Raw genomic sequence first — 19,329 nt, forward strand, 5'->3', positions numbered from 1 at the left:
AAGGTGAACATGCTCAGACGCCGGGCAGCAAGATCAAAAGACCCAGCAAGATCAAAAGACCGTCCGTGCAGCTGCTGTGCAGCTGGGTATCAGAGGCATGGGGGATGATTGATGTAAACATGGTGGCCAGAAGCTTCAAGAAAACAGGAATTTCGAACGCCCTGGATGTGACCGAGGACCACCTGGTGTGGGACGACGAAGAAGCATCGGAAGCTGAAGAAACCATCGATTCCAGCGTCGACACGGACTCTGATGAAGAGTAGAATTGCCTGCAGGACGTGCGCAACGCGAGTAGTGACGGGGAGGTTGCGCGCGGCAAATAAAGTGCTTTAGCAGCTTGAGCTTATGTTCACCCTGTACTTTCATAACGAAGGTAAGTTACGCTTGAAAGTAATGTTTTCGTTATATTTACAATTGCGGACCTGACAATCCTGATCTTGCACCCATTCATCTTTGCATTTAACACTCCGAAACATTTGCTTGAAAATTTTCCCCGCATAATTATCGCACCCCCAAACTTCGCGTTGATTTTCAGGGAAAAAAAGTGCGAGGATTACGCGAGTAAATACGGTATTAAGCGGTATGCCAATACGTTGAACTCTACGAGAAGCGAAGTGATTGTCACAAAGAGCGAGGTAATTTGTCTGCTGCCAACAGGATAGCATAAGTAGATACATAAACCATTTTCAAGCATGGATGTGAACTCTCAATGCAAAATGCACCCCGGGGCCACATTCTGTAACAATTCGTTTTCTTCTCTTTTGAACCTCTGTTATTGGTCAGATTCCTAGTGGCATAGGTCATGGTGGATGACCCTGATAGAAGAGGACCGACCAAAAGAAAGAAAACAAAACGAAATGCGGCCCCTCAAAACATTTGTCAGCAACAGAATCTTAACCAAATTGCAGTGCCACTACAAAACAACTACTAATCGTTCATGGCATGTTCATTATTGCACATGTACTGAAACATCAGCATCGCCTCAGTAGCTGATCTGCCAATGCTAGCATGTTTGTTCACTGCTCAAAAAGCAACACACAAAAAGAGAAATCATAAAGGTATTCACCTTGGTTCAAGAGGGCAAATGTATAAGCGTTTGTGCTTACCTTAAAAAATTTGTTTTTTTGAAAGATGGTTGTGGTAAGTGAACAATCACACCTGTAGGCTTACGGAAGAATGACCCGAGTGCTTGCACTAATCTATTATTTACAAACCAATTAAGCTAAAATCTCGCTGATTAGGAATTTCCAAGGTTGTAAGAAATATTCGAACCACTGAGGTTGATGCTACTAACTTTTTGATTGTATATGTAAATGCACACGCACATAAGCATATAGTCTAGCCCACTTACAGTAGAATTTCGATGATACAATCCCAGCTGATATGAATTTCTGGATGATAAGAATTCCTAAAATGCCTTGGAGAGAGTGCAATGTGTGCAATGGGCAGAAATTTAGACGCTATGAACAACCCGATACGAACGTGTGAACCACGACCGCACCCTTGAGCATCAAGTACTTGCTGAGCGTACATCGCTGAAGCCGGGATCACCAGTCGTGTGGTGCGCTCCGCGAGTAGCGAGTAGCGGTGTGTGGCCCATACATCGCCGACACTGTGATCGCCAGACGCATGGTGCGCACCGCGAGCAGCTGACGTTGGCAGTGAGCGAGAGCATGTGGGCCGTAGATCGCCGACACCGTAATCGCCAGACGTGCGGTACGCACCAGGAGCAGTGAGCGGCGGCTGTATGTGAACCCCGTCAGCAGAAAAGTAAATTCTGCAGATGAATTTTGTTCGTTTTGGATGATGCGAATATCTGTCGTAACCCCATGAGATTTTCATCTATAATGAACACAACCGTCATGCATCGACCATTCGTTATATCTGGATGTTCGCAGTAAGTGGACTGGCCGTATTATAATTACAACCACAAGGCAAGCTCTCATGGTATGCTGTCTACATGGTATCCGCCAGCAGCTATGTGCCTGGCCAAGTTTTGATGCCTTTTGGTATCTTTCTGCGCATCACGATGACCTGGCATAAAAATATTCATGGGGCCGCCCATTTGAAGGGGAAGACGAGGTACTGCTTACAATCCATGAGTGTAGGTCCTCTCCTGCCACGAGGTCGTTAACCAGAATGGGTGCAGTTGAGCGCACAGAAGCAGCAGTGATGCTGTGCACCAGCAGCAAACTTTCTTTTCCTCCTTTTCTTCACGTAACTCGCGCTCTTTTCAAGGTTTTCACATGAAAAGCGAAAGCAGAATCTATGTTCATGTAGGGCCTCAATGGAAGACTGTGCAGCGTGGCCCAACACGAGAGTTGCTGGTGTCTGCATATTAATTTTAACTGATTTTTGTGACTGCGGACATTCACTCTTCCCGCCGCGGTGGCTCAGTGGATAGGGCGCTTGGCTACTGATCCGGAGTTCCCGGGTTCGAACCTGACCGCAGCGGCTGCGTTTTTAGAGGCAAAACGCTAAGGCGTCCGTGTGCTATGGGATGTCAGTGCACGTTAAAGATACCCAGGTGGTCGAAATTACTCCGGAGCCCTCCACTACGGCACCTCTTTCTTCCTTTCACTCCCTCCTTTATCCCTTCCCTTACGGTGCAGTTCAGGTGTCCAACGATATATAAGACAGATAGACAGATACTGCGCCATTTCCTTTCCCCCAAAACCAATTTGTTGTTGTTATTATTATTTACTCTATCTGAGATTCCCTGTCATAGTCCTAATATACTAAATTGCGACGGTCGTGTCGTCTTTGTTCATACTAATTATAAGTGGGTTCGGCTGTAATTATGTGCGTGTGATTGCATGTGTGCCTCACCAAGGAAATAACCACGCATCTGCAAAGCAGGAGCTTTCACACGAGTAAGCCAAGCGAGATGTGGGCTGGTCTACAAACATAGTAAGCCTGCAGTTACAGCAGGCTCCAATAACAAGAGCTTGCCGTAAGCAGAATGCTATCAGTGCACTAGTTACAGTGGGCATTACGTGCTAAAGGCATTGGACCTAAAGGCCGTTACCTTGAAGGCCTTCACCCAAGTGTACCATTCACCCAGGAAAAGGCCTGCCAGGTGTACACACCTGGCAGGTAGGTGGATCACCTACCAGAAAGCGGGCTTCAGGGAGATATATACATATGCCCGAAATCGAAAAATGTGCCTAGTAGTGCTACTGCACTAATAAGGAAACAAAATGCCCTCATCCAAACGTATATTTTTGCCCACCACAGGGCAAAGGGGCCACTAGGTCTCCACTCCCAGTAACCTGCACAACATCGGTAAGCTGTGACAATGGCAATGTATGAGTGGAACACATACAATGCATTTGCAGTTTTTACATCATTGGCCACAACTCACTTCTAGACCATGGCGAAGGACACGTAGGCAGGAACGTGGACCTCGACCACAAGCCACATACAACTGGGGTGTGTCCTCATTGGCCAGGTCAGCAATGGTGCAGCCCATGGCAGGCGACAGTGAGTCCAGTTCCTCAACAGGCAGCAGGTTGCGCAAGGCACGGGGAGCAAAAAAGAATGTGTCTCCTTCCTCAAGTGGGATGGCACTGCTAAATTCTGGCTCTTCATCTTCCTCACCCAGTCTTGCAATTTGGTACAGGCAGCTGCATGTAACAGTTCGTACAATAAGTCACCCCTTACAGACCCTTAGGGTGCACTAAAGCAGCAGTAATAAGCCACTCACAATATGACCTGCTCATAAACCAGCACCTCAGCTGATATTTGACAAGTGCTCACAGAGCAAATGAGCTGCTCAGCAGATAATAAAGGCAGTACTTACTGGTTTCCGAATTCTGCAGCGACAAACAAGAATCCGGTTTTTAGCACGCACATGCTGGTTGCCACAGGAATGGTGTCGAAGTACTTCAGCTTAATTTCTGTAACCTAAATGGCAAGCATACCCAATGAAGGCAATCCCTGCACAGCCAAATAAATGAATAGGTATATAAATAATGGCTACATACCATATCCTCATCTGTCTCCAATGTAATCTTGAAGATGTCTCCTTGTTCAGTTTGAGCCAAGAAGAAGAACATGGCCTGGAAAAAAAAATATGTGCAATGAACCGACAGTTTTCCTTAAATTTCGTAACTCAAAATAAGGAAAGAAAAAAGTAAAATCACAACAAGACTCTCACAGGGTTGCAAAAATTTTTTGTATCAACCAGAATCATATCATAAAAAAAGTAAAATTTCGCACCCCCCCCCCCCCCCCCCCCACCGTGTTTGCTGCTTTGCACTGTGAGTGGCGTTGTCCAATCCGCGGCGGACGCTGCAGCTGCCCCGTTGTAACATTTTCAATGCGACCGTGTGCTCTTTGTACGCCATCTCGATAGCAACGGAAAGCATCCCATTATCTCGAATGGCAATGATGGAGAAGAAATAGCCAAGCCTATCCAAGCCAGTCCATCCGATTCACTCCGTCAGCACCCACCGCCCGTCGATTCCGTTTAAATCCAAGATGGCACTTTTCACGGCGACGGAGAACGAGTTGGTTGTGACAGCGATGCCCGCGCATCTATATTAGATCGAAGTAACGAATTTTGGGTTGAAAAACAATCTCCACAGTATTTTGGTGGCTGTTCTAGTCTGAAAAATCGAACTTTTAGAGCCCCCGAAACCCGAAATATCGGTTGTGAAAATGTACACGTTCCCATGAGGTGCGCGGCGGTTCCTCAGCGAAGTCCGAAATATTGCGCAAAGTCCGAATTATTGGAGTCCGAAAAATCGGCTTGCTACTGTACCTCGCAACATATCGAAAAAGATCCAAATGAGTACTGTGGACTTTTTGCTTTGTCGCACTACACAAATGGAATGTAGTAGAGCGCGTCCACTGTAGGTTTCAAATGTATAGCCTTTGTCAAAGGTATCGTATTTACACGATTGTAAGTCGACCTATTTTTTAAAATATGAAAATCCGAAGTGGGAGCGTCGACTTACAATCGAAACCAAAACACGGCACCATCAATAAAGGCGAGACACAAGATATCAGGGACGCTTTGGCATGGTTGTAATATTATTGTTCCTCCACGGCTCTATCCAGCAGTGTTCGGCTTTTTTCGAACTCCTTCAAAATAATTTTATTTTCTTTTTCACTTTTAACTGCGCATTTGGTGCTCATGGGATGTCAATAGTTGATGGAAGGGCCGCTGCTCCAACTGCGGCCGCACTGCCATTTTGAATGGCAGCTGACAGAAGAGCCCACATTGCTCACGTATAGTTTCTCTTTGGCTCTGTTTGATGCATTTGACTTGACTGCCTGTCATGTTTTAGCAGTTTTTACTGTCGTGTTTCGTCAATCGACATTAGTGCTCCGGGTCCAGTAAGCGGTTGGCGCACGTTCACAGCTACATTAAAGATGGCTGCCATTCTTGGCACCGAAGACAAGAACTGTGTGCCACAAGTTGACGTTTGGGAATGGGTGATGCAGGTGGATGCAGGTGTGGCAGCTGCAGCGAGGCAAAATTTTCAGCTGTTCCACGTGATGTTGTGGTGCGGTAGTTTGCAAGGTGTGGGTTTCGCGGGACGACGATGTTAAGACGACATGCTATGGGACCACAGTAGCGATGATGATAGCTGCACTAGTGAGAACGATGGTGCAAGATTGGACGAGTAGTCCAGTGACTAATACATTTTCGTTGTGGAATGTGCCCATGGGCACCCCCCCCCCCACTCCTGACATGAGATATGAAAGGGGGGGGGGCGACTTACAATAATGTACATACACAGCTCAAGGCGTTTGCTTGTAAGCCCTGTAGGGTGCTTCGTTTTGCGTCGTCAGTGATCCTAATCCCTCAAAGGTGAGAGGGGCTTGCACTTTCAACTCTCTTAAGATTAGGACTGCCAAATGCACCACGGAGCCCCGTTACACAACTTAGTAGCAACCCCTTGGGATGGGTATTTTTGACAAAGTCTGTACATGACAGATGGTGCAATGGTACGCTCTGTTCCATCAACAACATTTGTACATAAAAGAAGCATAAAAAGAAAGGCTAAAGCTTTCATTTTCCTCTTCATATCATGGAGGCTCCTGGTATGTGCATGCGATGCAAGAGGACTTCTGACTTCATTACATTTAAAGTTCAGTAGAAAATAACTTCGTTAAATCGAGAAAAAAATGCATGGCTTTCAATGGGACAGCAACTGGGAAATGAAAAAATATAATAAATGTGTTAATTTGCTAATTTCGCTGAACTGAGGTTTGTTATATTAAGCATAACTGTAAAACTGTACATTTCTAGAAAGAGCATTATTATAGTTAAACCTGGACGTAACGAACCTCCACATAGTAAACTCTTCAATATTCACTGTTTCTCAATTCCCCAATGCCACTCTCATTGAGGGGTGTGTATTTGCGAAACTCCATGCAACGAAGGTGCATAACGAACTTGCCACGCCAACCTATCCCATTAACTAGTGCTGCACGACTTAAAATTCGGCTGAATCATGCAAAAGTTTCATGGCGATAAAACATGAACCACCATGACAGGTACAACTACAGTTGCAATGAGCGAACACAGGTGACAAAACGTGCCATGATCCAGCCCTATCGGCATCTTTCCGCAGCAAACACAGCAGTCTCTGTAGTTTTCGCTTTAGTAGCATTGCATCAAGTCACACTACAACAGCTCATGCCCAAAAGCATCACAAAACAACAGGAGGTGGCAAAGACGGTACGGGATGAGCAGTGCACGTCCATCGCCGCTGCACGGTTGCTCATGCGATTCGGGTGCTAACAGCAGACGCACGGCGGAAGCGGGGACGGCTAATAGTGCCGGCAACACAAGGTGAAGACGCTCACATTTGAGCATTTGGCATCAAAAGCGAGAGATTCGCAGCTGCCAAGGCACTCAGTTTGCGAGGGCAAATGTGGACGGGCAGACCGCGAGAGCATTTTTTTTTCTAGACTAGCCCATGGAAAGAGGCGGCTGCTTCTGCCTCCTCCACTTTCCCCACCCTGAGCGCAGCGGTGTGATACTTTTGTTATGTGATCTCCGGCGGAGATGGTGGTGACTGTGCCGCACTTTCATTAGCAACAAGATCACGAAATGCCTCTCCATGTTTACGACTTCAAATAATGGGGTTCATTGTGAATATCTGCTTCCATTCTACATAGTCCTTCCGAATTTTCACGCAATAACTGATGTAAAAAAAAAAAGCCCGCATGTAACAAAACACAGCGGACTTTTTTCGAATTCATTATATCCAGGTTTAACTGCATACTTAAGTGCATTAGTATTCATAATAAACAACATGTACGGTCATTCATAAGCGCTAACTATGTTCTGTATCATTTTCTCTACAATATTCGAAGCACCTATCCAAAACAAGTGTGACCTAGAGCTTAAAACTTTCTTGTAAACGAATGGAATAGTAAAATGCCCAAGAAGTTTTTAATGGTTGCTATGCAATTCCTTGCATCCTTAAGAGAACAGTGCCACACCACCATGGGTGCAGAAGACCTTACTACAGTCACTAAGTAGCTCTCTACCCTCCCTTACATTTTTTAGACCATTTTTTAATAGCAAAAGCTGTTAAGGAGACATTTCTCGGTCCTGTGGCATAGCACTTCGCCACACTGATTGGTCAGCATGCAATGGCACCACGTATGACATCACTGCAACGCATCATAGCAATGCACCACTATGAGTGGTCCAAACATGATGACATCACGTGCACTTTGCCAGAGAAGGTTACATATCATAATGAATGAATGACACTATAATCACCACCGCAAGCAGCTGCTGAATTTTGTATTACACAGCAGTAACTCTCCTGTATTTGACTGTCAACCACTGAAACAAAAACAAGATCCTTACTGTTTAATGTGGCTCATTTTAAGCCACAACCAATTTTTCACGCCACAATGGTACCAGTTAATAGCAGGCCAACAGGCCAATACTTTTAGACTTATCTTTTTCATGTTCTCACAACGTCCCTCAAACCTTCACAATGACGTTATGATCCTATACTTCATGCAATTCCACCACATACACAGCACAGCACCGAGATGCACAGTTCATCAAAAGCAACAGATACATACCTTTGTTTTGTGGTTTGCGCTGCAAACAAATATCATGCCCCGTTCTGGATCATCCAAGTCATTCTGCAGAACAAATCAACCACTACGTGAGCATCACAATAACCACAATTATCTGAATGAACAACTCAAGGTTCCTTCACAAGAGACAAAAGCTATCAATTTATGTTGCATTCTGGTACATATATCAGGCTGCAGTGGCAGGAGACATCTCAGTAGAGTTCAGTGCCATGGGCAGGAAAAGCATGGTCAGTTTGTGCTGGCATAAGTTGAAATTCAGAGATCAGTAACCAACAGCACACCTTTTTTATTAAACAGGCAATTTAGACTTGTTAAGAAATCAAATAAATTTGTCTGAGACCTCCCTCGAGTCATTATAAAGCACGCCACTGTAGCATAAAAAACAAAACAAAACATGGCAGCAATCTTCTTTCATAACTTTCTTGCATCTCCAGCACTGTTAGCCAAGCTTACTTGCATGATTCACGGTTTGCATCATGTGTTGTCAGGTTTATTTCCTTTGAAATGGCTAATGTCCTATTCTTTACTTCATTTTAGAAGTTTTCAAATTCTGCACGATAGTGTCACTAAGCAATGAATTCATGGCCAAAATTTCACCATCACATTTACAGTGAAACCAATGAGCGGACCAATATTTCAAATTCATTGTGTCATATGACCCTGCACAATCATTATGCCCAGGCCCCATGAGCAGGAAATGCCAACAGCCATTTCTCTCCCGAACTTCAGCGGCACACAGAAAATCAATTACTGTAACTACCGACACCAGGTCTACAGACCTCACAGCTTTCTTTTTCATTTCTTTGGACATTTCAAAACTTTCTGTCTCTCGAAAACTGGCCTGAAAAAACTTGAAAAAAGGGCCCTCAGACAGCAGTTAGCGTGGCTTTCATGTCACATTACGAGCAAGTCCGTGCAGCTTTGAACTTTACATCAGTGCAGAGCCGATAGATGAAGACAACGCACGAGACTTCCACTGCTGGTTACTGCCAGTTTTTAGCAAGGATGAAGTTCATATCTTAGGGTAGCGATGACCAAGCAGAAAAAAAAAAATGGTTTTGGGGAAAGGAAATGTGCAGTAACTGTCTCACTTCTCAGTGGATACATAAACCGTTCCACGAGAGAAGGGAGAGAGGAAGTGAAAGAAGGAAGAAGGAAAGAGGCATCGTAGTCCAGGGCTCCAGATAAATCTCAACCACCTGGGGACCTTTGACGTGCGCCGAGACCGATGACTTTGCGTTTCTCTTCTGATTCGTGGTTGAGCAATAAGGTCTCCCAGGATTCTACATTCCTTTTCGGTCTGTCTGTCTGTTGCTGCCAGCACTGCACAGCATACGGGCGACTTTTGTGTTTAGCCTCCATAGAAATGCAGACTGAGTGAGAAAGCATGCAGAGCGGGCGCCTCAGGCACCTCCACTCCCTCCTCTCCAACGGATAGCCGTGTCTGAGCTCCCTTCTAACAACAACTGCTACAGCAGATGCAGAGCCATCGCAGGACCTTCTGCACAAGCAGAACGACTGCAAGTGATGTTTGCAAGAATTGCAAATTCTAGAGAAGCATTCTGAGCTTTCAGGAAATAAAAGTAAAAGCAGCAGGCAACGACATACGATTTTTCACGTGCTGGGATTGAGACCAATTTACACTCAGTAGACCACCGCTGCTTAAATTTTCAATGCACAAAGGCTTCCTTCAGACATTTAAATCTCTATAACGAAAGTTTTGGAGTCATCATTTCTCAAGGCAGTCATTTCGTATCACTCTGATGCAATTCTGGATATTTTATGAGGATGGACAGCAAATCTTGTTTAGCACACGAGTGAAAGCACTGCAATGTACAATCAGTACAATGAAAATTTTGTTCCCGCAACTCAAAACCCCTTTTATCTCAGATTCTTTTGCTATTTTGCAATTTTGAGTTAATGGGCATTCATTGTATTATAACAGACAATGCAAGAACATTTTGCTGGTTTTCCACAGACTGAGAACAAAAAACGAACACGAGCCATTTTCCACGCTTCTTGATTCATCTAACTTTGGCAGCAATCATCAACCAGCCAAATTCCATGCAGTACAGATTCAGAATGAAAAAAAAGGGGGGGGGGGGCTCGCGTGTGCCTTCATGCTTGCCTCAGGAGAGAGAGTGGCTGATATAGCGTGCTGCCTCCGGTGGACAAAAGACCATGTAGGCACGGGGTGCACTTGCTCACGGGCTCGGGCTGCTGAATTTTCATACGGCACAGCACGCCATCACGTGCCTTCACACATTCCCGAGACGAATGCACCTTAATTTGAACCCCCCATTTATCTGAGACAATGCTTCAGTGCCATTAAAATCCCATATATTTTAATCAGAGAAAATGCCCAACAATTCAAATCTCCAAGAAAATGCAATGGCCAATTCGAACTGCGCACATAACCAACCTGGCCCCAACCGGCAAAACACGAAAATGCAGAGGCTCGCTTCCAGAGCAATACGAGCAGCTGAATGTGAGTAAACATAGCAGTCGATTACATAACAGCCTTAAGTGCATAGCTGTGTGCAGCTTGCCATTACTGCCTGCGAATATCTTCTGTCAGTACAGGCTGCTTATTTCCAGCTTTGTTCTTGGTGCTCACCATGCCCTACACATTGCCCTATCACTGTCATGGCAGGTCAGAGTCCCTGTCATAGCATTCGCCGCTCCGCACATTTAACCCTTCATCTCTTCTTTCCCTGTGCACCTAACACTGCTGTGAATTGGCTTGTTTTGGCAGCTACCAAGAAATGTACCTGGAGTGCCAATGAATATGATCCTGGTAGCCATTGCAAGCCACTACACATCCACAGGCTATGCATGGACCTGGAGCCTTTACGTGCAGCCTTTTGTGTTTCAAAGCCTCCTTCTGTACCATGGTGAATAAGCCGAACAAAATTTAACACATGGTTCTTGAGTTTCCTAAAGTATTTACACGGTTGTAAGTTAACTGAAACCAAAGCATGGCACCATAAATAAAGGCGAGAAACGGGATATCAGCGGTGCTAAAACGTGGTTGCATTTTTGTTGCAGGGCTCCATCGCATCCCTCTTGGTGATGGCCTGGAGCAGCTGCTCTGTTAACGTGCAGGACCCCTCCTCGCGCAGCGGCCAATGGCGGCTGTCGATAAGAAGCGAACTGCTCTCCCCCTCCTCACCGAAATTGCCATGCCTGTGTAATAGTCGTATGCTATACGGTAACATTGAAACAACTGATGCAGGGATGGATGAAGCAAAGGGGAATGGTCTATAGCCTATCGAGCAACTCGCGTCAACACAGCAGGCACTAGGAAATATGACGCAAGCTTTGTGGAAAGAAAAGGAGCGCAAGGCTCAAATGTTTGAAACTGAAAAGCTGAAACTCCAAATTGAGCTTAAAGAAATAAAATTGATGCAAATGCAGCTTCCGCTACTAGCGGATGTGACACATGGACAGCGGCTGGCCGATTATGCAAATGAATTGAAAATGGTGCTGGTTCCTATGCCAGAAAAGAAGGACCCACTGGCGCCCGCGGGGCATACAGGCGGAGCTCAGAAGAGCGCTGCACCAGAGGCGACATCGACGCAGTTAGCGATACTGCAACTGCGGTTGCAGATCGCAGAAGTAGAGAGGGAATCTCTGGAACTGAAGCGCGAAACGGATCGTCTTCGTTCGGAGCGTATAGCATGTGAACAGGCCAGCGAGACAGAAAAAGTACAGGTGCTGGAAACACAGAGAGCGAGGCCAGAATTAAGAGATGTTAATTCTGAGTCTGACGTCGCTATCCCTGGCAGATTAGTTCCCCAGAACTGCGAAAGCGCACGACAAACTTTAAAGGTTACAGCAGGCTCTGATGAAGTTGTCGCCGAGGTGGCCTGTAGGCCATCACTGGCAGCTGAGGACGCGCCGCTCGTGTCAGTCGAGCTGTCGATACAAAGAACGCAGGGTTGCGCTAACTAGGACAGTGGTATTGGCAGACACGTTGAGCACACCGGGCGACAAGAAAGAGCTGCTTGAGGATTCAGCGACGGTTTCCACGCATGACTCTGGAACAAAGGAAGTGCACGCAGAAAACCATCGGACACCTAGAAAGAGTCGCCGCCGCCGAGTGTACCCTAAACGCAAGAAAGCCGAGTCCTCTCAGACTACGCCTGCGGGTGACTCAGACGGTAGCAACAGGAAGGGCAAAGTGAAGGCGTGCTTCAAGGCCGCAAGAGGCGTTCACGTTGTGGATAGGCAGCGGCAGGCGGGAAGTGGTGTAGCACGTTATTCAGTGGGAACAGTGTGCACGGAAAAAGAGGGGCGAGGGAAATCACGACATACAAGATTTCAGAAGAGGCTGGAGCACCGCCCCAGATGGAGAGTACCTGGCAGGCGACAGTCAGGGCTAACTGGTCGCGCACCACGCATTAGAAAGCAAAAACGCTCATCGGGCACGCCAGATTGCCTATGCCAAGGGGGGAAAGGTTGACAGGCAACGGCGCTTTCATTTCAGTCTTTGTACGGCCAGACCGTTCGACCATCACCACGCTGCTGGGCCTTTGTAGGTTTATTACCGAAACGCAGAGGCGCTTGCAAAGGGGGGTGCGGGAGTTGTCCCTTTTTGTGACCGGTCGGCACCAGTGAGACCGCGTGCCAGCTGGGTGCGGCTGAAGAGATTAAAGCATGTGAGTTCTCCGAGTGCTCAATGTTTGCATGCATAAGTAACCAGTAGATGTAATGTGGGAAGTGGAGGCTAGGGACTAGCTTGGCAGTTGGCATACAGAAAGCGGACATGGCAAGTTCTGGAACGTGCAGATTGGAGTCCTAACCTTGTGTGCACGGAACGAATGGAGGCTGTGTGTGTGTGTAGGCAGTGCTGCTGGAATTTTATGTCACACTGACAGCAAGCGTCCGCGTGACATTCTTGGTTGGGAGGTGTGGAGTTCGCTGACCTTTCTGCAAACTCGTTGGTCGTGTGTTTGCAAGGAAGGCCGCTCGGAAGTCGCCAGCAAAGGAACCCGTCGTCCCGGCCTCCCCTGCTTGTGGTGGACGTCCTTATCTCCTCCATGCAGTCACGAGCATAACCCGTCTTAAGAAGCCTAACCATGTGCAGCTGTCGACGTGTGTGCGTTGTCAAGGGGTTGCCGAGGCTTCGGGAATGCGCGAGATACAGCTGAGTAGGAGCCGAGTGACCATGAAACCCATTATTCTTCTAAGGACTGTCTTCTCTTTCGATGTTCTGTAAACAACTTGAGTGATCGTCTCACCGGCATATGTTTGTCGTGTGTGCAAACGAGAAAACAAATGACGATGTTAGGAAAGTGGTAACGTCTGTGCCGTGGGAGAGGATGGTCGCGTTTGTGCTGTTTGTGTATTTGATTGCAACCTCTCCTTTCCCAAATGTTTAATCAGTACTCTTTCCCCACTCAGTGATTAGTTGGCACAAACCTTATTTTTCTTTCCCTAACCACTGATTGGTGAGGCGAGTCGCTTGTAATCTTATTGGTGGCTGTCCCTGCTAAGGGCAGAGACAGAGGGTTTAAAAGCGCTCTGGTTTGAACGAGGGCTGAATTTGTCTGATCAATGGTTTAGTCATGTAAATAGTTTTCTCCTTGCTTTGTTCCTTCTTGTTTTATTTATGTTGTAAATAAATAGTTAACCTTCTCCTTTCTTTGAGTAACGTGAATGTTTGCGAGTTAGAACCACCGGGTCATCAAGAAACCCCGATTTCATCATCAACAAGGTGTTTCCTCTCATCGCCACCTGAAGGGGGAAACTCAACTTCATGTAAAGCTCCTTCATCTGTGTGCGAGCCGACGAAAGGGCGCAAAACGTCCATTGCGTTCATCACCTCCTTTACAGTAGGCACGTCACACGGATCTGCCTCACAGGCACCATCATCACTGCCATCGGGATCTTGCACGCTTTCAGCTAGTGCTCCATCCGCCATTTCTTCTGTAGCCACGGCAGCATTGTCAACAAACAAAGTCACGCAGTTCAACGTCGTCGGGTACACCACGGTTAGTACGTAGCTCGTTCCACGCTTCGGCCACATCGGACGGAGTAGAAAGGTCTTCCTCCTGCTAATCGGCGGCACCAGCCTGTGCGTTTTTGGCTATTCTGGCCTTTAAAAAAGAATTCGCGACAACTTCTGCCCTGACCTCATGGCAGGAGGCAGCAAGCATCTCGACTGCTTGATAAATATCAACCTTCTCCCGTTCCAGACGGATGTCAAGAAGTATCTTCAGGATTACTCGGCGCCGGTAACAGCATTTAAAACTGTTAATGACCTCTCTGTCCAGGGGTTGTATTAGGGATGTGTACTTGGCCGGGAAGTAATGCAGTTCGATGTTCGACAGCTGCAGGCCTTCGACGTGGTGCGCCGAGCAATTATACAGCAGTAGGCAAACTTGACAGCCTTGCCGCTTGACGTCCTGGTTAAATTCCTTTAACCACTCAGAAAATATTGGCCGAGTCATCCACGCTTTGGAATTCGCCACATACTTCACGGGCATACACTTCGTTCCCTTAAAACACCTTGGATGGGCATTTTTGCCAACAACTAGTGGGACTCGCTTGTCTGTGGCGTTGAGGTTGGCGCACAGCCAGCAGAATCGTTACGCGGAGCTTGCTCTGCTTTCCGCCGCAGCAGTCATCACCTTTTAACACTAGCGTGCGGCCCGGAAGTACTTGATAAAACAGAGCTGTCTCCTAGGCATTGCAGATTTCAGCCGCCTCGAAGCGACTCAGAATTCCAGGCAGCTTGTCAGCCACCCACGAAGTGGCAGCATTGCTGTCTGCGGAGGCAGATTCGCCGCTGATTACTCTTCCGACGACACCGTGCCGGCTCTTGAATCCCTGCAGCCACCCGTTGCTTGCCTTGAAATCGTCCTGGCCCAAGATACACACAAAATCCTTAGCCTTCTGTTGTAAAATCGCGCCACTTATGGGCGCATTTCTGGCTCGTGTGTCCAAGAACCACGTGAACACTGCCTTGTCCACATCAGCATATGTAGACAGCTTGTCTTTTTTCTTCGAGCTTGTTCCAGACTCCACTGCGTTTCTGATGCTGTGTTCCGCACTCAAAATCGCTGATAGGGTGCTCGCTGGAATGCTGAAATGGGCAGCAATGTCCTTCTGTTTCTCCCCCGCGGAGACTGCATTTAAAACTGCGAGTTTGTCTTCAAAAGACAGAACTTTTCGTTTTCTGGCAGTAGAACTCATCACGATCAATCGACGATGCAGTTACACAGGCCTAGCACCTCCAAAACAAGTCGGACGAACCGGAACCGGCACACGCACACGTGCAGACGAGGGACAACAAGCAAAATAGCGAATGCAACGCGTCGTCCCCTATCGTCGTGGTCTCGTCGTCCCTCCCCCCTCCCTTCCCCCGTCCTGGCAATGAAAGAACCAGCCATTAAGCATTGGTTTTTAAGTGAATTCTTACATAGAAAGTGTCTAAGCTGTTGAAACAAATGAAAATAAAAAAATACGAATGCTTGGCCTCAAATCCATACAAAAAAAAAAAACGCTGCAAAAGAAACCAACTGCCGCTACAAATGCCACCTGGTGTCACGCTAGACAAGCAAAGCCTGAAAAAACTGCTACGTTAGGCACGGAGCGGCGCTAGCTGCCGCCATCATCATCATCATTATCATCGCTAACTTTGCTCGGTCGCGACGATCCCAGGTGTTCGCATAGCTGCTGGCTCCTTACAGTATTAACATTCACTAGTCTAGTGCATTTCTTCGGCCGAATTTTCCTTAGTGCAAAAAGTAATGATTGATCAGCTTTGCGAGTTTGTTACATCAAGGTTAACCGCTGCAACGCGTTCGTTACATCGAGGTCGAAAATACATGGGCTTCAATGGGGGCAGCGTTGGGGAATTCAAAAACTTCGTTAAATCCAGGAATTTGTTGCATAGAGGTTCGTTACATCCAGGTTTAACTGTACTATTAAAGGCGAAGCTTAAGCGACCTCCAAGCTTCTTTTTTTCCTGACCTGAGATATGGGGGGGTCGACTAACGTTTGAATCGACTTACAATTGTGTAAATACAATACATACTTTGCATAAGTACACATGTAGCATCAGATTCAAAGGGTTTATGGTTGATGAGGGTTGAACGTCCCAAAGCAACTCAGGCTATGAGGGACACCATAGAGGGCACCGGGAATTTCGACCACCTGGGGTTCTTTAATGTGCACTGACATCGCACAGCACACGGGCCTCAAGAATTTCGCCTCTACCGAAATTCGACCGCCGCGGCCTGGATCGAACCCGCGTCTTTCGGATCAGCAGCAGAGCACCATAACCACTGAGCCACCGTGGCGGCACAAGCAGAAAAATTTTATTCAAAAGCTTTCACGGCATCTGCAGAAACACTGCTTAGTTGTGCATCAGAAGCTTGAATTCTTTTTTCTTTGCTTTCTTTTTCACATTCAAAAGAAAAATTCAAGCTTCCCATGCTAACTAAACAGTGTTTCTGCAGATGCCGTGAAAGCTTTTGAACAATAAACATGCTTGCTTAGCTGAGCATTTTTTGAACGAAACAAACCTTCATTCACAAAAAAGTGCAAAAGAAGCAACATACCCTTCTCCTAGGAATAGGGCAACGAATGTCAGGCTGATCTCCAAAGTTCTTGTATGTGATGTAGTTTTCAGAACAAATTAACACTCCACTGGGGCCATCACTTCCACCGGGAACTGAATGCACAAAAAACAACAATGAGCAGTTCCTATGCAGAAATGAACCAATATTTTGTGACCAAATACTATGTAGGGCACTTTTGATAGGTTTACGGCTTACGAGATTTTAACGTCCCAAAGCGACTCAGGCTATGAGGGATACCGTAGTGAAAGGCTCCGGAAATTTCGACCACCTGCGGTTCTTTAACGTGCACTGACCTTGCGCACTTTTGATTACCTAAGCATACCATCCAAGGACCAAGCGTCTGAACCACTGCCGAAGTTTCAAAAGCATTTAAAATTTTACAAATGCTGGTTAAATTGAGGTCCAGAGTAATATATGGGCTATAAATGTGGCAACACTTAAAAAACAGACAAAAAAAAGCATTCAGCATGCCAAAATCGCCACTATCATCTACAAATGTCTGATTCACAATTACACACTTGCCCAACGCTAATTACTATACTCTGTTTCATACGTAGCAGTCAAAGCTGCGGAGGCTGTGGAAGTAGTGCACCTGCAAAACCGTATTACTCCACCACATATTCATTCTTCAAGCCTCTGTGAGTGTTTAGACAAAAATAAAGAGCAGTATAAAGCAAGTGCTAGCCTTAGGAATCACGGTCGAAGCTATGAGGCGCTCGGTGTTCGCGCCCTCAGGCTATAATTTAACTACAATAAGCACCCAGGATATTATCCTGTACGCCGATGACACGAATGCTTTCTTTTATTCTCCAGATTTATCATCCCTTTATTCTTCTGGAAACACACGGCTCTAAATCTTATCTCAATGGCTAGACGCTAACCAGTTGAGTTTAAATGTAATGAAAACTAAATATGTTCTGTTCTCTTCCATTAACAAGCCATCCTATATGCCTCATACATTGCAGTTCAATTCTCATATTTTAGAACTATTGAACATAGATTTCTAGGTGTCAAATAAAATGAAAACCTCCACTGGACAGAGCACGTGAATTCTGTGAAAAAAAAAAGAAAGCATCGGTCAAGTGGTAGGCTCACTCAATTAAGTTTGAGCGTATCTTCCTCAGAAATTAAAACGCCAGCTGTACTTTGCTTTAATACATTCCTGCTTGCATTACTGCATTCTAGTCCGGGGTGTCACATCCCGATCTAATTTAAAAAGCTTATTTGTTATGCAAAAGAGAGCCTTACGATTTATTCATAATTTATCTACATATGAGCATGTCTCCGAATTCTTCGAAACAGATGGAATATTGAACACTGATGCTTTCTGCTACCAACGGCTTTCTGAAATAATCTATTCAGAGTTAGTTAGTTATTTATATTGATTTTAATGGCGCAAAAGCAACTGAGGCTATGATGCGCCAAGCACACGGTTAGAGCTTTTGTTAAAGGTTACACTTTTTATCTATTCAGAGATGAAAAAAAACCGTGAATTGTTCCTTTCTGCATTTCCTAAGAAAGAACCACCTTACGAGTTAAGCTGCCATTCCTTCTTGAAACTCTCAATGAGAACAAACTACGAAATGCAATTACTTCACTGGCAAATCCCTAATTGTATGAATACTTATCCTGCCCTAATTGAAATAATCGATCACACTTCCTCTCTGGCTGCTTTCAGGAAAAGACCTAAAACCTATTTTTTGCACACCCTGAAAGACTTTCTGACGGTTTCCTTGAGTGCTAGTGCTTTGGTTGTGCTTAGTACGGGATGTCATTGAATTTATGCAACAGTAATCTATGTACTTTCATCAGTAATTCATGCATATTTTGGAACTCGTCGTGACACATTGTTGAATTTTGTAAACCATATGAGTTTTATAACGGACTGTTTATAGCAGTCTCTCATTTAGCATCTCATTTGGCATCGGCCAGTTTGACCTATGTACCTAGAGCCACACGAAAGGGGAATCTCGTAGAACACACCAGACGCACATGCCACAAAAGCATGAGCACAGGAGGAAAGTAGGCAATTAAAGGGACGGAAATCTATCTGTACATTGCTAGGACTGCGCTGAAAAGAACAAAAAGCCATGTAAACCGTTCTTCAGCGCGTGCAGGATAGTAGCCAAGCATAAATGCCAGGATGTAAGAGAAATAATAGAAGCAGATCTGATTAGGAAAGCGGGTGTGTCATGCGTCAGCACACCATCTGTAGCACTGACAGCCAAAGAAATTAATTTTCTGTGTGTGGCCAATTGAGGTCGGTAGCGCGGTCAGATGACGTCATGCAGCAAGGTCGATTTAATGTGCGTTCCTGTCAATAAAGTTTTCAGTTAGAAGTAAGCGCTCGTGGTGTCTATGTCTCCTTCTTCGTGTCTGTGTTTTTTGTGCGCTTGTACGTGTTTGTAATGCACAAACTCGCCCGACAGTCCGTGCTCCTGGATTTCATCTCAATAAAGCATTTTTTTGTACATCACGGATTTTTCGGACTGTTCGATTATTCAAACAATTTTTAGGGTCCCTTCGAGTCCGAAAAATCGGTCGGCGACTGTAATTTTATGTCGAGTACCAGATGTTAGTACCAGCTTAATGCTACAGCTGCTTTGTGCTTGTGTTGCCGAGTTATGAAGGTGCAGGGGCCTAATCAGGAGGTTTT

General features: G+C 45.9%; 1 protein-coding gene across 3 annotated transcripts in view; it reads right to left on the reverse strand.

The window, feature by feature from the left end:
* Sf3b3 (splicing factor 3b subunit 3) overlaps positions 1–19,329 on the reverse strand; it is a 64,110-nt gene that overhangs the window by 38,879 nt on the left and 5,902 nt on the right. For all 3 annotated transcript variants that reach the window (XM_077647002.1, XM_077647003.1, XM_077647004.1), the window contains exons 6-10: positions 16,653–16,765; positions 8,065–8,127; positions 3,987–4,061; positions 3,803–3,906; positions 3,365–3,626 (exon numbers count right to left, since the gene is read on the reverse strand). In XM_077647002.1, coding sequence (XP_077503128.1) covers positions 3,365–3,626; positions 3,803–3,906; positions 3,987–4,061; positions 8,065–8,127; positions 16,653–16,765 — 617 coding nt within the window. The remainder of the gene's footprint in view (positions 1–3,364; positions 3,627–3,802; positions 3,907–3,986; positions 4,062–8,064; positions 8,128–16,652; positions 16,766–19,329) is intronic.

The sequence above is a fragment of the Amblyomma americanum genome, chromosome 1 (genome assembly GCF_052857255.1).
Source record: "Amblyomma americanum isolate KBUSLIRL-KWMA chromosome 1, ASM5285725v1, whole genome shotgun sequence".
NCBI classification, from domain to species: Eukaryota; Metazoa; Arthropoda; class Arachnida; order Ixodida; family Ixodidae; genus Amblyomma; species Amblyomma americanum.